This window comes from Dipodomys merriami, unplaced genomic scaffold, assembly GCF_024711535.1.
Source record: "Dipodomys merriami isolate MVZ:Mamm:240054 unplaced genomic scaffold, mDipMer1.0.p SCAF_3, whole genome shotgun sequence".
Classification (NCBI taxonomy): Eukaryota; Metazoa; Chordata; class Mammalia; order Rodentia; family Heteromyidae; genus Dipodomys; species Dipodomys merriami.
In genome coordinates this window covers 115,946,810-115,966,154 of record NW_027204492.1, presented here as the reverse complement: position 1 = coordinate 115,966,154, position 19,345 = coordinate 115,946,810, and the positions used below count along the sequence as shown (strand labels likewise).

Here is a 19,345-nt window from a genome sequence, read left to right as displayed (position 1 = left end):
AGACTACACGAGAATACTTTTTTTTTTTTGAGTCCGGTCGTGGGGCCTGAACTCTGGGCCTGGGCGCTGTCCCTCAGCTCTTTCAGCTCAAGGCTAGCATTCTACCACTTGAGCCACAGCACCACTTCCGGCTTTTTTCTTTTTGCTTATGTGGTGCTGAAGAATCGAACCCAGGGCCTCAGGTATGCAAGGCAAGCGCTTTACCACTGAGCCACCTTTCCAGACCGAGAATACTTTTTAAAAAACCCATAATGTAGCTGGTAAAGAAAATTAGGTATAGAAACCCTCACTATGTATTATAAAAAAACGTAAACTTCTGAAGTCAAATGAGTCAAGAAAAATATAACGGCTTTAAGTGAAGTCATTTTTCTTCGAATTTCCATCTTTTTCAATGTTCTAATACTACTTTTAAAAATTATATCTTTGTTATCTTTAAGTAGTTGAACAAATGCACTACGATTCAACAAATCCGTTTGTAAGTACAGTGAATCTTGGTGGGTGCCACCCCTTTTAGAGAAGAATAGAGCATGTCTTACAAACTCACCACCAGAAACACTCTATGAGACATTATCTGTGAAAATGCATCCTTGCCTACAGTGTTTCAAACAAATCAGAAAATACCAAGTAATGAGGAACGTTTAAAGAGAGACCGAGGTAAAAAGAATTGTTCCACTGACTCCAAAGAATGCATTTGTAATTTTGAAAACTGAACAAATAAAGAGGCTTACTTATTTGGTAAATCAGACACTCGGTGGAATTTGCCATTTCTCATTTTTAAGTAAAATTCACGTCTAAGTCTAATCTTACAGCTCAAACTCCAAATCAAACTTGTGCATATGTTGACATTTTTTTAGCCTGGACTGAGTGTCCAAGATTGAGAAAACAAGAGAGAGTCTTCCTAGATTTTGATTTCTGGGTGTGGTTCTCAGATTTGTAATGGCACTGAATTCCCTATGAGTCACCCTTGTTCCTAGTAAAAGCCAGATTTTCCCCTTTTGGATGCCTGAAGAGAAACTTCTATTCAACTGTGGAACACTGGAAAGTGAGGAGGAAACGATCAATCGTGTCCAGCTCCGTTAGAGATGAAACTGCCTGATATTTTAAAACAGAACACTTGCATGTGCAAGAAGAACCTGGAGACTTGTGAAAACATGCATTCCTGGACCACAACATCTAAAGTTTGAGTTCACCAGGGCTGCCATAGGGCCTGGGATTTGGCATTTCCCAAAAGCTCCCACGTGATGCAGATACTGCCATTCCACATTTGGCTTCGTGCTGGCTTGGAGCAGTGTTTCTCAGCCTCAGCAACATTGATATCTAGAATTAGGGAAGCTTTCATTATGATGGAGGCTGAGTTATGCATTATGGGATATTCAGTATCATCCTTGTCCTCTACCTACTAGATACTAAAAGCACCTCAAGTGTCACTGTCAAAGATGTCTCCAGACATTGTCCAGGGTGCTCTGGGAAGCAGTTCCCTCCACTGGCTGTCACTGGCTCTCTAGCTTAGAGACTAGGTTCCAAAGAAAAGAGGCCTACAGTGAAACCTGCCCAAACCATTTTATTACCCCTTTGATTCCTGGTAAGGGACTCATGGTCCAAGCAAGGAGATTGTCCTGGTGCTTCCCGCACAGAGTTGTAAACACAGATTAGATGAATAGGTATTCGATCATGTGGCATAAAGTCTGGCTCTAAATCAGCAAGCAGATAAGGATTTGTGAGGGTTGGGTCCAAAAGACAGTGTTTGTATGAGCCAACATCCTCTCAACTCTATTTATCATGGGAAAAGGTAAGTTTCTAACTGCTGTATTAGAGAAATTAGGTTGTAAGCATTACATTTAGAGAGATAGTATTGTATTGCAATACAATGAACCCAGTATCTATTTCTGTGGTCATAAAGCTTACAAGTTAGTTACATGACTAATACGCTTGAACATGTTATGATCCTGAAACAATCTTGTTTTGAAGGCACAGATGTGTTTTTCAAGTTCTCTAAGGCCACATGCAATGACATTTGGTCAACTCTCTTCATCGCAACCACAGTGGAAGATAAGAATCAGTTTCCGAAGGAATGAAAGAATCCAAAGAGGCTTAGCTATTTCACAAGAAATTAGATAAAAGGTTAAGGCAGCCTTTACCCCTTATCAAAAATCCTCCCACAAGCAATATTATTGTTAGTTATTCCTTTTGCCACCAGGGGGAGCACAGAGCTTTCTCACACCATTATAATCATGTGTGAGATTGGCCAACTAGAGTTGAATTAATCTTTTAGATACTTCCTAATGGGATAAAAATATCTGTTGGCACAAATTCAGGAGCAGAGGCTCTACGAGTCACTTTTGTATACAAGGTACTTTTAAGCGTTTTACAAACATTGCTGCAATGGTAATTTTTGATCCTGGAAGAAATGACAAGGTTAACCATGTCTTGGTGTTACTGTCTTTGCTTATGAGATGAAGCATTAGGAATAAGACAAGGAAAATTGCCAGGCACCAGTGGCACATGCCTGTAATCCTAGCTACTCAAGAGGCTGAGATCTGAGGACAGCAGTGTGAAGCCAGCCTGAGCAGAAAAGTCCCTATGAGACTATTATCTCCAATGAACCTCTCAAAAAAACTAGAAGTGGAGCTGTGGCTAAAAGTGATAGGTCCCTACCCTTGAGCAAAAGAGCTCAGGAACAGCATCCAGGTCCTGAGTTCAAGCTCCACAATGGACCAAAAACAGACAAGGAAAATTAATGTTATGTAAGGAAGAAAAAAGGAGATTGAAAATAAAAGATTAGAAAAGCACATGGCAAGAGTCAAATTGATTTACTATGAGGAAGAGGATAGAAAAAGATGAAAGAAGAGAAATAGATGTTCTATTATTTCCTTTCTCTTCCACCAACCAGGTATTAAATAATAACAATGATGCTGAGAAGAATAGTGGAGATGATAGCAGTGGGGGTGAGAATGCTGCAGTTGCTCAAAGTAGTGATGTTGCAAATGATGATGACGATAATGATGCTAGAGATTTTAGCGTAATCAAAGACATCCTGGACTAAGCAATTTATATTAGTAGTTAATTAAAACCTTATGTTAACCCTAGGAGAGAACTATGAAACTTCTTAACTCTTAAAAAGTTAAAGATAGAGGGAATTTAGGCATCCTGAACATTCTCAAAACTCTTTTGAAGCCCTCACAGAGACAAATAAGGAAATAGATACAAGGCTGATGCTGACTAAATACTAAACCAATGATGATTATATAAAGAATGGTGTTTATACTCAGAGAAAATTCCATAGGGCTATATTTGTGAAAGCTGACTCTTTATCCAATGCGTTTTCATCCTTTTTTTCATTTTCTGTAATGTCCAGGTAAAACATGGGGAGAATATACATGCTATATAGATTTGCTATATACTCAAATATTTTGATTATTGTAGTATACTCTTTCTAATTTTGTCTATAGGTTCAACTTTCCATACTGGTTATGGTTACAGGTAAAAACCCCCAAACCAATAAAGCTTTGCCATGTTTGGCTAGAAGATGAGCCTTCCTAGAGTAATATTTATGAGTCTTAAACATAGTGTATATATTTATTAAACTGTTTCCTGAATCGATAGTCAATGAGATTTCATCCAAACAACTTGAAGTATAAATGATACCAACAACACAAAAGAAAATGAAATGAAATGTAAAATATTGGGGGAAAAAGTGTAGAAGAATAAGACACATGCAGTTTATACTGACATACAGTTTCACTTGGATTTATCTTCTAGAAATGTACCTTAATTAAGAGATGGGTACAGGGCTTCTAGTCACATCACTAGCAACAAAAACTGGTTTTGATGTCTAGATATATAAATTCCACATTATTTATTACCTACTCTTTTTTCTCTTGGCTAAACTCACTCTGAGCTTGAGCCAAAGCCTTCTCTACATAAATAACATCAATCAGATTGGCATTTACCAGCACATTCCAAAATCAATAAGGCATGCATTTTAAAGAGCCTTTTGTTGGCTATCTTTGGGCCAGCAAATGAAAGAATACTGAAGAACCAGGACTGGCAGTTCCACAAAAGAAACATCATGCTTTATGATTCCTTGTGGAGGAAAACGGGAAACTCTCAAGGGGACTTTATACTCAATTGAAAGTGACTTGACAAAAGTCCAGATCCCAAACGAAGGAAATTCTTTAGCAAAAAAAATTTGCTGAACGTCTTCTCAAAGTGAATGCTATCATTAAGACTTGTCTAGTATCGGGGCTGCGAAGGTGGCTCAGTGGTAGAGCACTTGCCTTGCATGCCTGAGGCCCTGGGTTTGATTCCTCAGCACCCCATAAGCAGAAAAAGCCAGAAGTGGCGCTGTGGCTCAAGTGGTAGAGTGCTAGCCTTGAGCTGAAGAGCTCAGGGACAGCGCCCAGGCCCAGAGTTCAAGCCCACGATTGACAAAAAAACAAAAACGAAAACAAAAGACTTGTCTAGTATCAAGTCAAAAAGATTGCAAACTTTACTTGGTTAGATATGTCACCTTCTCTCTCCTATCACTTAGCCCACAAAACAACTCAGAATAAGAACAAAACTCACTAAAAGCATATTTGTATGCTGGATGTTGATGGTTCATGCCTGTAAGGCTAACTAATCAGGCAGCTGAGATATGCAAAATCTCATTAGAAGCTACCCTAGGTAGAAAAGTCCAATAGAGTCCATCTCCAAAATAACCAGCAAAAACCATGGCTGCAAGTGTTGCTCAAGTGGTAGAGTACCAGCCAAGCAAGTACAAGACCCAAGTTAAAACCCCAAATGTTCCTAAAAACAGCTATTTATATGAATTTGACTTTTGAGCCGTGGTCTACGGTCCCTGCCTTTAGCGACGGTGTTATTCAGATCTCAATTGTGACATAAGTTATTAGACAATATGATGACTTAGAGGACAGTATCATTTATATATCATCACCTCTCTTTAAATAGCAACAAAATAGCGCTTCCTTTCGTTTCAGAGGATAATTTTCATACTTTCACATAAAACTCACTTATAGTTTATATGGAAATAATATAAGGAGTGGTGATACTTCAGAAAATATGAGGACTTAGGGCTAGCTCAGGGTAGAGCCGCTGCCTGGCAGGGGCAAAAATCCCTGAGTTCAAACCCCCATATGGAGAATGGCAAATGGAACAATGCATAAAAGGAAATCAATTGGGGCCTACTAAAGAAAACAGAGTGTTTCTCTTGCCTCTAAGCATAAACTGGAAAATATGTGAACTCCATATGCATAGTTTTCCTGCTTCACAGTGGAAATTCAGGAAAATGGTAGGTAAATAAGCAATGGAATCTTAATGCTTAAAGATAGTATAAAGAATAATTTTGTATCTGTTTTGAGAAACAAGATAAATTGAAAGGGTAAAATTATTGACAGAATGGATAGATACATTTCAAGAACCCACAGAATCGAGAAAATCACTTGGGAAGAACACATTTTAGGTATCAAGGCATGAGAAGTTTCCCACACCTGTTAGCTCAGAATTCACAAAATAGTATTATGAAATCCTGTCATTTGTATCAATATGGATGGAACTGGAGGTCTTTGTGTTAAATTAAACAAGCCAGCAGCTAAAAAATGAATATGATATGAAATCTGAACAAGTTGACTTGATACAAATACGAGTTAGATAGTGGAGGAGGGTGGGAAATGTTGCTCACTGGACATTGAGTTACATTTGAATAGAAGCAAGAAGTTATGTGATGTGCTATTGCATTCCAGATAGATGTAACCACTCTTCGGGTACATGAGCTGACTAGACATGCTGAGGGCTTTCTTGGCTTTGGCACTGAGAGTCCAAGATCTTGGCAAACCCTTAATCTGGGACAAGCAGCAAGGATTCATCATTCATCTAATCAGACAATAAAATGTCACAGAAAAATGAAATGAAAGCTATAAAAGAAAACAGTCTTGTAAATGGATTGAATGTGGATAACCATGATTTAGGAGACCGAATGAAAAGATCAAAGCTTAGAAATGTCAAGGCTCACTACTGTATAAGTGATAACGGACCCAATTAAGTGGAAGAACTGGATTGTTCCCTTACTTGAGTCACTAATTTAAAACTCTGATGTATACGAATACAAACTCTAAAGCTTAGTGATGCCACTAATAGTAATAATAGTTCTAGAATAAGCACTACCTTGAATACAAACACTGCTATTGACACTAATGCAAACACTAGTTCCAATACTCATAAGCTATATGGAGTAATGAAATTCAACACTTCATACTAACACTATTGAGCTGCGAATAATAATAGATTATTTTTCGTGTGCCAGTCCTAGGGCTTGAACTCAAGGCCTGGGCACTGTGTCTGAGCTATTTTACTCAAGGCTAGTGCTCTACTACTTGAGCCACAGCTCCACTTCTAGCTTTCTTCGGTAGTTAATTGGAGATAAGATTCTTGCAGACTTTCCTGTCTAAGCTGTCTGTCTGTGCTGGCTTCAAACTGTGATCCTCAGGTCTCAGCCTACTGAGTAGCTAGAATTACAGGCATAAGCCACTGGTGCCCAGCTAATAATAGATTCTGGAAGCAAACATATTAGAATATGCAAGTTTTATTTGTTTTTTTTTTGAGGTCTTTGAGGCTTTAGGAAGAATCTGACATATTAAATACAATTTTAATTGAGGGACAAGATTGAATACTTGTGATTACTGTTTAAACATTTGAGTAAGTTGGCTGACATTAAATCTGGAAGTTCAGACTTGGTAAAGAATGATAAGGCTGGTATTTAAAGGCTCAAGATAATAATGCATTTGTTTTTGTTTTATATTCATACAAAAATTATAAGATTTACAACAAAATGGAGATTTGTACATTGAATTTACCGGCTTAACTAAGGTTACTGAAGTATGTATTATATGCATGTATGAAAACAGAATAATGAATCACATTAAAAATGTAAAAAAAAAAGTTGGGCTAAGAAAGTAATTGAGGGAATAACTATGATCAAAATACATTATATACATACAAGGAAATATCACAATAAACTCTTTTGTACAATTTTTCAAAGCATAATTTGTCATACTGAGTATTCCAAAAAGTGAGTCAACCTTGTTCCTGTGGAAAGACAAAACCTCCAGCTTTAAAAAGAAACACTAGACACATGATGTTTCTGAGTTGTGTTCTCAGAGGGGACAAGGAGAAAGTGAAGAGGATTCCTGAGAAATCAGAAGATAGACAGGCACAGTGAGTCCATACTTAAGTCTGAATGAGAAAAGCCAAAAGGGGCTCATAAGCACATTGTATTATGTAAACTCCACTGTTAGATCTCCGGCATGAGTCCCAGATGCCTTTGTTCAGGGTTTCTTGTAGCAGAATTAAAGGCATGTGACCAAAGTTGTAGTGAAGAGGCAATTTACAAGCTTTGGGTTAGAACTACCTGAAGAGATAAGATGAGAGCTGTGGGTAGGATGTAACACAAATACTCTAAAGAAAAGCAAGGGTAAATATCCTGGAGCTATTTCTTAGAAGTAAAATGGCACAACGGAGACCACAGGATTTAGGGAGAGGCCATCTCCCTGGTTAGAGGGCAGGTGAGCCACCTTGTGGGAAGGGGAGAGGTGACTCCAGACATGACGAGATGCCTGAGGCCTAAGATGATTGGCCTCACCCAGATACACTGTCTATAATAGGAACCTGGGAGCCCTACAGACATGAGGTGGCACACTTTAATGCTCAGGTGCAGCAAACAGGTGCCTTAGCGCATACATTTGAAATAACACACAAACAAAATACTCCAGGCTAAATTTTAAAATGACAGGCAGGTGGGGATCAAAAAAGAAAAAAGAAAACCAAATAGATCAGAGTCAAGTAAGTGAAATACACGCTCTCAGTATCTTAAAACATATGTTAGAAGTCACAATATGTGAGCGAGTTTTCTAAGGATGAAGGAAATCAATAAGAGGAAGCACAAAGAAATGAGAGCAAATTAATCTCCAAATAGCAGTAAGGAAAGAGAATGGAGGCAGGCAGAGATTAGCAACATAGATGGGATATTGTGGATAATGATTCTGCTGGCCTGAAAAGAAATGTATTAAATTAAATGTATTAAAAACAATAAAAGCTGGGCACTGGTGGTTCACGCCTGTAATCCTAGCTATTCAGGAGCCTGAGATCTGAGGATCGCAGTTCAAAGCCAGCCCGGGCAGTAAAGTCCGTGAGACTCTTATCTCCAATAAACCACCAGAAAACCGGAAGTGGCACTGTGGCTCAAATGGTAGAGCTCTAGCCTTGAGCTGAAGAGCTGAGGGACAAGCACACTGGCCCAGAGTTCAAATCCCATGACTGACCAAAAAAAGTGTGTGTTTTTTTTCAGGTGGAAGGAGGGGAACAGTTGAAGGGAAGACAATAGTTCAAAGAAGATCTGGATTAAGGGACTGGATTCTAGCAGCAGTTTCCTTGCAAATCCAGTTTAAAGCAGAGGAAAAACATGTGGCAAATAAATCAGCTGATTAAAACTAATGACAAAAAAAAGAAGAGAATGGCAAAAGAGTTTAGCAGGCATGCTGTAGTGAGGAAGACATGAGGCCACAGGTGATGGTGGAAAGGTCATCTATGAAGGACAAAAGCAGCAAAGCCAGAAGAGCCTCCACCAGTGGGTGTGAATCTGGCTGCATTCTACAATCACCAGGGGGAGCTGTACAAATACCTATGCCCCACCCTAGACAACTAGGCGGAGCTCTTTGAAGCATGTAGTAGCTGCCGAGTACAAGGTTATTCACAGTCACAGGTGATGCCCATATAAAGCAAGAACTCCATGCAGCCCACCATTCTGCCTGTTCAGAGGGAAAACATGAGACCCCGTACCTCCACATTATCAGACCCAAACAGCCACTTGAACTTGAAGCACTCCAGTAATTGCAGCCAAAATCATTTCCTTATTTGAACTTGGCATCTACATGGCTTGATGTTTCACTTGACTGAAGGAGCTTTAAAACCCACGGGGGGGGGGGGGCGGGGTGGGAGGAGAACATTTTCTTAACTAAACTCAGAAAGGAAAAAGGGAAATCTGTTGTGTGCCTTGTAAAACATTGGCTATTTTAAACATTTGGAACCATCTTTAAATGGAAACTCAACAACGTACCAGTGTTCTTCATACTGACAATTGGTCCAGCTACAAAATAAAAGTCAGCAACAGTGGCCATTTAGATCACGTCTTACTTACATCATGAAAATGTTACAGATTCCTCTGTTTTTCTCTCTGCTCTAGTGATTCTCAACTAGAATTTTTTCCCTCAGGAGACATTCAGCAATGTCTCAGGCATTTTTTATTGTTATATTTGGGAGGAGGGTGCTTCTTATCAGCATTTAGTAGGTAGAGTCAGAGGAAGCTCCCAAACATACTACAGTAACACACAGGCTATTGTTCAGAGCAAAGAATTATCTGGCTCAAAATGTCAACAGTGCATCAACTGTGAAACCCTGCTGTACACAATATGGCTAACATTTCTGCAAATAATAACGAATATCCTTGTTTTTCAACAGAAACACGAATAAAGTAAGTTTGAACATGCAGTTTCTATGCTGAATTAAAGAAAAATGATAAAGCTTCTCATAGCAAATAAAATACATAAAATAATCTTGTGGCCAGCTGCTGGTGGCTTACACCTATAATCCTAGCAACTCAGGAGGCTGAGATCTAAGGAGTATGGTTCAAAGCCAGCCTGGGCAGAAAAGTCCCCGTGAGACCCTTATCTCCAATTAACTGCTCATAAACTGGAAGTGGGGCTGTGGCTCAAAGTGGTAGAGTGCTAGTCTTGATTAAAAGAGCTCAGGGACAGTGACCAGTTCAAGCCCCACAACCAACCAAAAGAATTATCTTGTGGCTTTACCACAATGCAAAATCAAGGTTTAAAGGATCAGAACCTTGTCATGCCAATATGCTTAAGTAAAAACTGCATTTCAAATTTAATTCGAGTTGAGTTTATATCAGAAAAATTGAGTTCTTAAAGAACTCAAATGAAGATTTCTGAAGAGCATACTGTATCATTAGTATTTAATGAATGATGCTTAAAATAAAATATCCAAGTTGAAGATTATATTTCAAACTCTCCCAATCATATCTTTGTAGGAAAAATAAAGGCTTTTAAAGTTATATAATTATACTAATTTCTTTCAAACTGCTTTATTCAATTTATGGAAATCAAACCAAAGGCAGGATATTAGGATGCTTTTTAAAATTATAATGCAAGCTGACAGTGAGAAGTAATATAATCACCAAATATGAGCAAGTGAGAGCTAGTAGAAGAAATGAAACTAATCATTCATGTTCAGTTTCTGATATAAGAGTAATGTTAAATAAGCACTAGAAGACTATTTGAGAGAGATTTAAAGATCATAAAGATTATTATTAGAAGCTATAAAACACTGAAATATGACTGGGAGTTCTAAAACAGACAATGTGAATAATTGGCGAAGCTCATTTCTACATACTTGGTAGTTGCATGTGACTGAGGACTTGTGAGTGGTAACAACCAAGCTAGTGATCAAGAAACTTGGCTGTTGATGATTGGGTGCCTTAAAAAAATGCCCAAGTTTCTTCCCAGACCAAATACATCAAAATCTCTGTGAGTGAACTTAACCTTTGGTACACCATTGCACAGCATGTCTTAAATTTAATGTGGTGGTAAATTATGTTGGGAGCTCTCTAAATGCCGATTCTAATTCAATAGATCTGAGATTTGTCTGCAATTCTGCATTTTTTCTGATGCCAATAGGGTTGGCCCTAAGGGCTGTGTCATCAACTTCCTGATTCTAATGTGCAGCCATCATTGAAAAAAACATGCAGTTTGGGTTAGGGAGCATGCAGACATAGAGGTAAAATAGTGAGTATGAAGAAGCATTCCCCAGCTAGGAATTACTCAGTCTTATATCACTGTCATGCAGTCCACATATCTTTGGTTAACAGGAGAAAAAAGGGACAGAAAATACAGCCATAATGTTCAAAGCATGTCCTATGAAACTAGGAAATGTGAGGGATGGGAAATTGATGAAAGAGGGTGATATTTTTCAAGATGTATTTACAAATAGATTGGTTGAGTGGTAACCTTTTTGTACAACTATTTAATGATCATAAAATTAAAACTAGAAAAATAAACATTATTGTGAACTTAATCTAACACATAATTAAAATACTCTGCAATACATGAAACCAAGACAAAGATTTTTCTAATTACAAGTTCCAATATGGACAAATGCGAGTCTGATTACTCCTCTGGAAGAGCAGCCCAATAGACACTGACCTTCAATTTGATTTTCTTTCAAAGTAGGCAATGTGATCCAGCTCTAGCCTTTGCTGTTCTCTCTCAAGAAGATCCTTCCAGTGTAGTTTTGCATGGCTGTGTTCTACTGATCGTTCAGGCCTCTTCCTATGTTACTAGTCTCTATATTTCCTATCATTTTCATTTCTTAATCCTGGGTTTTTCAACAGGTATTTATCAATAGTTAGCTGATCAATACCAGTAAGTAATTAATGACCTCAACAAAACCTGACCATTTCACTCTCTACTGAAAGATGAATAGAGCCTGACTATGTGCCAATATAGGGTCATTGAGGAAGAGAAATACAAAATGGTGTCATAGTAACAAATATTTTAATAAAAATATGCTGGCTAGTATTGTGGATACTATTTCTATTCATAGATTACTTGTACAACAATGATTGTATATGCTGACTAGGAAAAATTTGTGGAGGATTATATCTATTCTCAAGGCAGGGAAATGGAATTTTTATGATGCCACAGAGTACCAAAGTAACAGAAACAGGAATGGAAGACGGCCTCTGGATCCAAACTCTAAGATCTTTCAACTTGCTCTCATTATTTTTTCAACGTTCTCTTAAAAACTGGAGAACCAAATTCTTAGATTAGACATATTTTTTAACTTGAACTTGACATTCAGAAAGTAAAGTTAACTTTTTCTTGTGTCGGCCACTACTCCATCCTCAACTTTTTGTGATCTTTAAGGGTGGCCTTTTCTGCTATCTAGATTGATTATCAAAATAGGCACAATTTAAAAATTAGTCAATTTGCATTATTTATGATTTATAAAGTAATAATTACTTGCTTATGTAAAAGAATTAGAAGTTTTGATTCTTGTTAATTTCACAGATTATAAAATAGAAATGTAAGAGATTTGATAATAGTTTTTTACATCTATCAGCCTAAATTTTCAAGTGCCAAATTACAAGAGAAATAAAGAAAAGTGAAACTTGAAATAATTCCATGAATAAGTAAAATAAATGTGATACAAAAAGCAGACAAGAAACCAATGTGTATCCCACAAAATTAAGAAGAGTGAGGGAAGACATGGGTAGGAGAGCTATTGGTGAGAATGTTGAAAAGAGTGACATTGATGAAGACATTTGTATTCATAAGGTGCTTTGTTAAATGTCAACTTCTTTGTACAACTACTTAAAGATAAAAAAATTTAAAGAAAGGAAGAAGTAAAATTATCCATCTGCAGATAATGTAATCCTATGCCTAGAAGAGCTTAAACACTGCACTTTCAAAGAACTCTCAGAAATGATAACTAATTCAACAAAGTAGTAGCATAAAATTCAACAAGGAAAAATCAGTATCTTTCTATACAACAACAACAAACCTGGTAAGAAATCAGAAAAGCAACCCTATTCACAATAGCCTTAAAATACACTACCTGGAAATAAAACAACTGTGTGAAAGATTTCTATATTGAAAACTATAAATACTGAAGGAAATAAACAAAGGCACTACAAGGTGGAAAGATATCCTATGTCCATAGAGCAGAAAAGTGGAATTAACATTGTAGAAATAACCATATTACTAAAGGCCAAAAAAGTCACCAAAATTAAATCACATTTTTCACAGAAATAGAAATAGCAATCCTAAAACTCATATGGAAGCACAAAAGACTCCAAATGACCAAAGAAATCATGAATACAATGATCCAGGCATTGGTGGCTCACGCCTGTAATCCTAGCTACTCAGGAGGCTAAGAGGATTGGGAAAGTCCATGAGACTCTTATCTCCAATAAACCACCACTAGGAAAACCGAAAGTGGCCCTGTGGCTCAAGTGATAGATCACTCGCCTTGAGCAAAAGAGCTCAGGGACAGCACCCAGGCCCAGAATTCAAGCCCCATGAGTGAGAAACAAAAAAAGTGAGCAATGTTTGAGGTACAACAATACCTGATCTCAAATTATACTACAAAGCTATAGTGGTACTAGCAAGTGCCATAGAGCGCTGGAAGAAATGTAGACCAATGAAATAGAATAGAGAACCCAGAATAATCCCAGCTTACCTATAGCCAATAGATTTTTTGAAAAGGCACTGAAATTATAAATTGAAGGAAATACAGTTTCCTTTACAAATAGTGCAGAAAAACAACCCAGTTATCTACATGTATAAAAACTAAACTAGATTCTTACCCTTTTTCATGTACAAAACATAACTCAAGGTGAATCAAACACCTTAATACAAGACTTGAACCTTTGACTCTACTCAAGGAAAACAGGGGAAACATACATATATATATATATATATATATATATTTGTGTATATGTATATGTAGGTATACATATGTAATTTTATTTATCCATCAGGAAGAATGATATTATGTCCTTTGCAAAGAAATGAATCGACTCAGAAAAACTATGTTAAGTGAAGTGTCAGGATCAGAGAAATAAGAAATGCCTATTTTCTCTCATATGTGGTAAGTTAGGTCTAATTTATAAATGTAGACATCTACAGGGTTAATATGGATATATACCCAAGTTTATTAACTAATGCATGGTATACACAGTAGAGAATGCCAATTATGTAACTTCTCTGAACAAGGAATTTACAATCTAACAAAATGAATAGCAAGAATTTGGAACTTGGAAGTGTCCGTGGGGGCAGTGTCTCATGGGTAGGGTGAGAGACGAAGGGTAGGAGAATGCAGTCTTAATGTTCGATGCACATGCATGAAAATGGAAGTAGGTAATTGAAGGACTAGGTGGGATTCAGAGAGATGGGGGTGAGTGATGAAAGACACGGCATTGAGGATGCATGGTACTCATAAACTAATGTATTGAATTGAAACTCCTTTGGACAACTACTTAAGGTATTTTTAAAGCCCCTGAATTGTACCCTTAAACCAGGTGAAGTTTATACTGTGTAATTCCTACTTCCATAAAGTTATTTTAAGTTAGTATGCATTACTAAGACAACCCAAAAGTATTTACTGGCAAGTAAAAAACTGAAATCAAGCGCTTATAGTCAAACTTAAAACTAGATGACTAACACCATGGTACAACCTTTTGCTTCTTAGCCAGCCCCTCCCCCAATTGAAAATCAAAATACAATGAATGAGAGCAAATATCATTTCTTAACTCCTTATTCAGGATTCACTGTGATGTGAGCAAGCATCCATCTGTGGTTAACATAGAAACATCCCACTGATCTAGACACCAGACTTCTAAAAAATCCATCTTTCTAAAATCAAAGCCAATTAAAGACATCTGAACAACCATAAGGGATGGGGACATAATTTGGAGGAAGGCTGTAAGCAAAATGTACGAGCAGGACCTCAGGCTCAAAAAGAATTAAGAATTTCAAGATGGTGGCAACAGAGCATTAGCCATACTGTCCTGCTGACCATGTGCTCCTGTGTATCTGCTTAGGTCAAGTAACTATATAAGCTCCCTTTCCCATCAGACTGTTGCTACAAAAGGTCTGGACTAAGCTGTGAACTTAATTCAAGAGATTTATTCACTAAGAGATCTCTGATTCTCAGTTGATCTTCATGTATATGTCCACTTAGCAGATTTATCCTATTTCATGAGCTATGGGCAGTCACAGTCACATTCAACTAAAGAGAAATGAATGAAAACTTTCAGAGGGGAGAAGCCTGCTTATAAGGGAAAAGAGTAAGAAACACGAAAAAGCAGACTTGGGCATGTGAATTATTATAATAAGGTCAAAAATGGGTAACTTTTTCCAGTACATGGCTGTTTGCAAAGAGAAAGATAAAATGAATTTTTGAAAATATTTGCTGAAAAAAAAAAAACCTAATGACTAAATGAGGCAGTAGAGTGCTGATAAACTGTTTTAACAATTGGTTCTCTGGTGGTGGAAAGCCCCAATTTAGATGGCTTGTCAATTTCCATGGTGCAAATACTCCCAGATTTCAAGCTAACAAGGTAGGAAATGGATCGTGGAATTGAGAAGAAATGTATACCATTGGTTCTCCAGCCAGTGCAAGGCAGCTATTGACTCCTGGTGAAACATTCAGTACTACAGGCAGTGGAACTACAACACAAGCCTGAGGCTAAGGAAGAAAAACAAAAAAAGTCAGTTCCATTCCCATATAAAACATTTTGTTCCAGGGGTTAGCAAAGAGAGAAGGTAACTGTTAACTGTTACTCTGTGCTAAAATAAGATATTAGTTCCAGTGGCAAAATCAACTTGGAGAATCCAAAACTGATGACATAACTATTTCCTCGGGCATTTTCCTTCCAAAAATAATTATGTCTGAATGATTTCATAGTGGAAGATTGTATGTTCAAAGAGCAATCAATTGTAAGAACAACTGAAAACTATGCCAGTGATAGAGTTTTTTTTTTTTTAAAAAATAGTGATATTTGTTTTTTAAAAGTAGGGCATGACCAAGTAAAGGTATTTCCTCTTCTCTGCTATAATTGTTTAATGTATACATCACCCTGTGGCAGTACCATCATACCAGAGAGACAGAACTCTTGCTTCTTATAAGAAAAGTGAGACACTTCGCTATTGGTTTGTATTGCTAACATAGAAAAGAGGGTAAATGGGATGTTAAAATGTAAACATTTTAAATCATCATAGGCTATGTTGAGAAACCCTAACCCAAATGGTAGTACTCATCTCAAGAAAACTGGAAACAATGTCAAAATTCAAGCCGTCTCTCAACCTTGGGCTCTGGGAATGCCCCCCCCCCCCCCGCCCCAGGATCACTTGGAAGTTCTTTCCCTGACAGCTACCTCACTTACCCAGTATGTTTAGATTTCCAAAACTACTCCTTACAGGCCCTTTTACCCAGAGGCAACAGACAATGATCTGGAACGTTTGCCCTTTCTTTTACTGTACTCACTCCCTACTCTAAGGTGGGCAGCAGTTAACGTGCTGTGGAAGTATCTTGTTGTTCTTCGATGTTATTTTTGCTATTACATGATAAAACTGTAGTCCAATTTGCGTACTTTTCAAAAATATGTACTCAGTGCTTACTACATCTAAGACTAATGTGAGACTCACAATTTGGTTAGTTGTGTGGGGTATGGGTCCAAATTCTGATATAGTTCTTGGAAGACAAGCGATGGTTTGAAGATGTTGATATTTGCAAAAAGAAGTTCTAACCCCACTTGCCTGAAAAATAGCAAGTTCTGTATAAGTGGTTGCTAATTAAAAAAGTTCAAATTTGTGGGAGCATCTTATTATTCTTCACTGTTCACAGCAGCAGTAAAAATTTCACTCAGGTATATCTAATATGAACATCCAACTCATTCTGTTTCTTCATTTTTCTTTAACATGAAACAAACTTCTTTTCTGTACTCAAACAAATCACAGAAGAATTTTTGTCATTGTTAAAAATTGACATGATTTACAAATTCGAAAAAATATGCCATTCTTTTCCTTTGAATTCATTGGGTGATCAATGATTTCTTTTTATAAATACAAGAAATCCCTGTGTGTATCTTCTTTGGAACAAATAACATTGATATTTTTATATTAGAAAATTAAGAAGTGATTTAAAATAATTTCATCATATTGTTAAAGACACAATATGAGACATTTTAATGATCATATTATCATATTTATACAATTATGCCTTCAAACGTTATAAGAAAGCTTTCCTTTGTAGAGTTTGTAGATTGATTCCTTTTATTTTTGGTATTGCTTAGAGATTCCAAATGTCATAATTTCTCATTTACACTGACTGGGAGTTACAGAAAGACAAACATAGAACCAGATTAACTGTGGGTGGATACAGCATATAGATGATTTATTTTTGAGTCCAGGGAAATTAAAATTTTAGAAAGTGCCTCTTCTCTTCTTAGCTTAACATCTCAAGCAGCTTTTATACTTATAAATCAACAGATTAGCATCCTTGATGATTCACTGCTTCAAAATAGCTCACAGTGTACATCCAAAGCATTTATTTCTTTAAGTATATTTGCTAAGTGGTACTGAAACACAAAAGCCCAAAGGGGAAAAAAAACAGAGCTTCCAAATTTGAACTAAACAGAAGACACACATAGAGATCTGTTCTTTCTCTAAAATAGAATTTATTAAACAGTGGGCTTGAGTGGTGTTTGTTAGTATGACATCGCAGGAGGGAGAAAATCAATATGAATTCTGGGAAACCAGGGCTGTACCTTGAATAGGCCATCATCACTGCACCTGCCGCTCTGAAATGGGCTGTTGTGATTGTATGTACTTCTTTCACTAAATGGAGCTTTGTCAGATTCACAGTCCTTACACTTAGTAGTTCCTGCTATCATGATGTAGGTAATCAAGAAAAAATGGCTAAAGACCCCCCAAATGGATTATTCTCCCCAGATAATTACAGTCTTATTTGGGACATAGGACTAATATACGTGGGATAATTAATCCTGAAGGCAATAGCGACATCAACAGACATATGCAAATAAAAATGTCAAAGACAATATGGACAAATTGGAACTCCAGCATGCCCCTTGTGCAAATATAGGCTTGTACAGCAATTTCGGAAAACAATGTAATAGTTCCTAAAGAGGCTAAACATGGTATTACTGTATGCCTCTATTCTTAGGGATATTTCATTTCAAGAGAAATAAAAATATATGTTCAGGCAAAAACTTACACATGAATGCTCACAGCAACACTACTCATAATACCCTGCATAGAAACAACCCTAAAGTTCTATTAACTGCTGCGTGTATAAACAAAATGTTGTATATCTATAGAATGGAGGGTTATTTAGCCATTAAAAGACCACAGCACCAATACAGACTACTATGTGAATGAACCTTGAATGTGAAAGAAACCAGATCTTGCATGACTTTATTTATGTGAACTGTCTGGGAAAGACAAATCTATGGAGACAGAAAGTAATTAGTGCATTGCCAGGAGTGCTGAAGGAAATGGGAGGGGGCTGCTAATGAGTATGGATCTGTTTTGAGGTGATGAAAACAACTCTGCAAAAATATGCTAAAAATCACTGAAATGTACACTTGCAAATGGTAAATTTAAACCATGTGAATTATATCTTAATTTAATACATACATACATAAAGACACATCTTCCCCACACACCAAAGGGGTTCAAAGATTCAGTGGAAAGAGAAATATTTGCCAAATTTGGAAGACTTCTAGAGAATTTCAGAAAGAAAAAGAATTGAGCTAGATCTTTAGAGAAGCATTGGATTTTGATGTGAGAAGGGAAGAAGGTAATCAGACAATAAGAATACAAAATGAGGCTGTTCATTTTGCCAGTTATATAAAGTAGGATCAACATACGCTGAAATATTTTTGATTTTTTTTGTCAGTCCTGGGACTTGAACTCAGGGCCTGAGCACTTTCCCTGAGCTTCTTTTGCTCAAGGCTAGCACTCTAGTGGCTATCACTCTGGGACTTGAGCCACAGCACCACTTCTGGCTTTTATCTGTCTATGCGGTAATAAGGAATCGAACCCAGGGCTTCATACATGCTAGGTAAGCACTTTACCACTAAGCCACCTTCCCAGACCTGAAATAGTGTTGTTGTTTTTTAAATGGACTTGTATCATGCACTGCTTTAAAAAACATGGCTGACTGGGTATGTCAGGTGGAGTTCACAGCTCCTCTGCAAATTATCTCAGCCTTCATGTCCATGATAGGATTTATTGGTTTCCCCCTTAGAATACCAACTTTTGGATTTTCACTCTACCAAACTATTCTGAAACAAATCTCAGCTATCTTATTTTTATCCAGAAATATTTTGGTATGACTATGAGACTCATAGTGTTTAACATTATCCAAACTTGACCTTTTGGTGGATCAGGTGCTCATGCCGTAACTATGCAGTACTCTCTTTGAGGGCTTGGATTTAAAAAAAAAAAAAAAAGGCACATAGCTATTGGCAACTTGTAGTTGTGTGAATTGAATTGGAAATCCCTATTCCTTTTTCTCATAATAAGTTTTCAACAGTTTACTATCAAACATGATATGTCCTATCTCCATTTGGAATCAGCTCCATTCAGGAGACTGGTTCATGGTGTTACATCGCAGCATGCTATTTTAAAATAACTTTCTCAGCACATTCATCAACATTCCAAAAATACCCTGCTTGGCCCCGATGGTGGGATCT

General features: G+C 37.2%; 2 protein-coding genes across 8 annotated transcripts in view; one reads left to right on the top strand and one right to left on the bottom strand.

Annotated features, from left to right (window-relative positions):
* Amelx (amelogenin X-linked) overlaps window positions 1–3,043 on the top strand; it is an 81,276-nt gene extending 78,233 nt beyond the window's left edge. Inside the window, exon 6 of the mRNA XM_070038845.1 lies at window positions 2,891–3,043. Coding sequence (XP_069894946.1) covers window positions 2,891–3,043 — 153 coding nt within the window. The remainder of the gene's footprint in view (window positions 1–2,890) is intronic.
* Window positions 1–19,345, bottom strand: part of Arhgap6 (Rho GTPase activating protein 6) — a 434,648-nt gene that overhangs the window by 195,626 nt on the left and 219,677 nt on the right. The window lies entirely within an intron of this gene.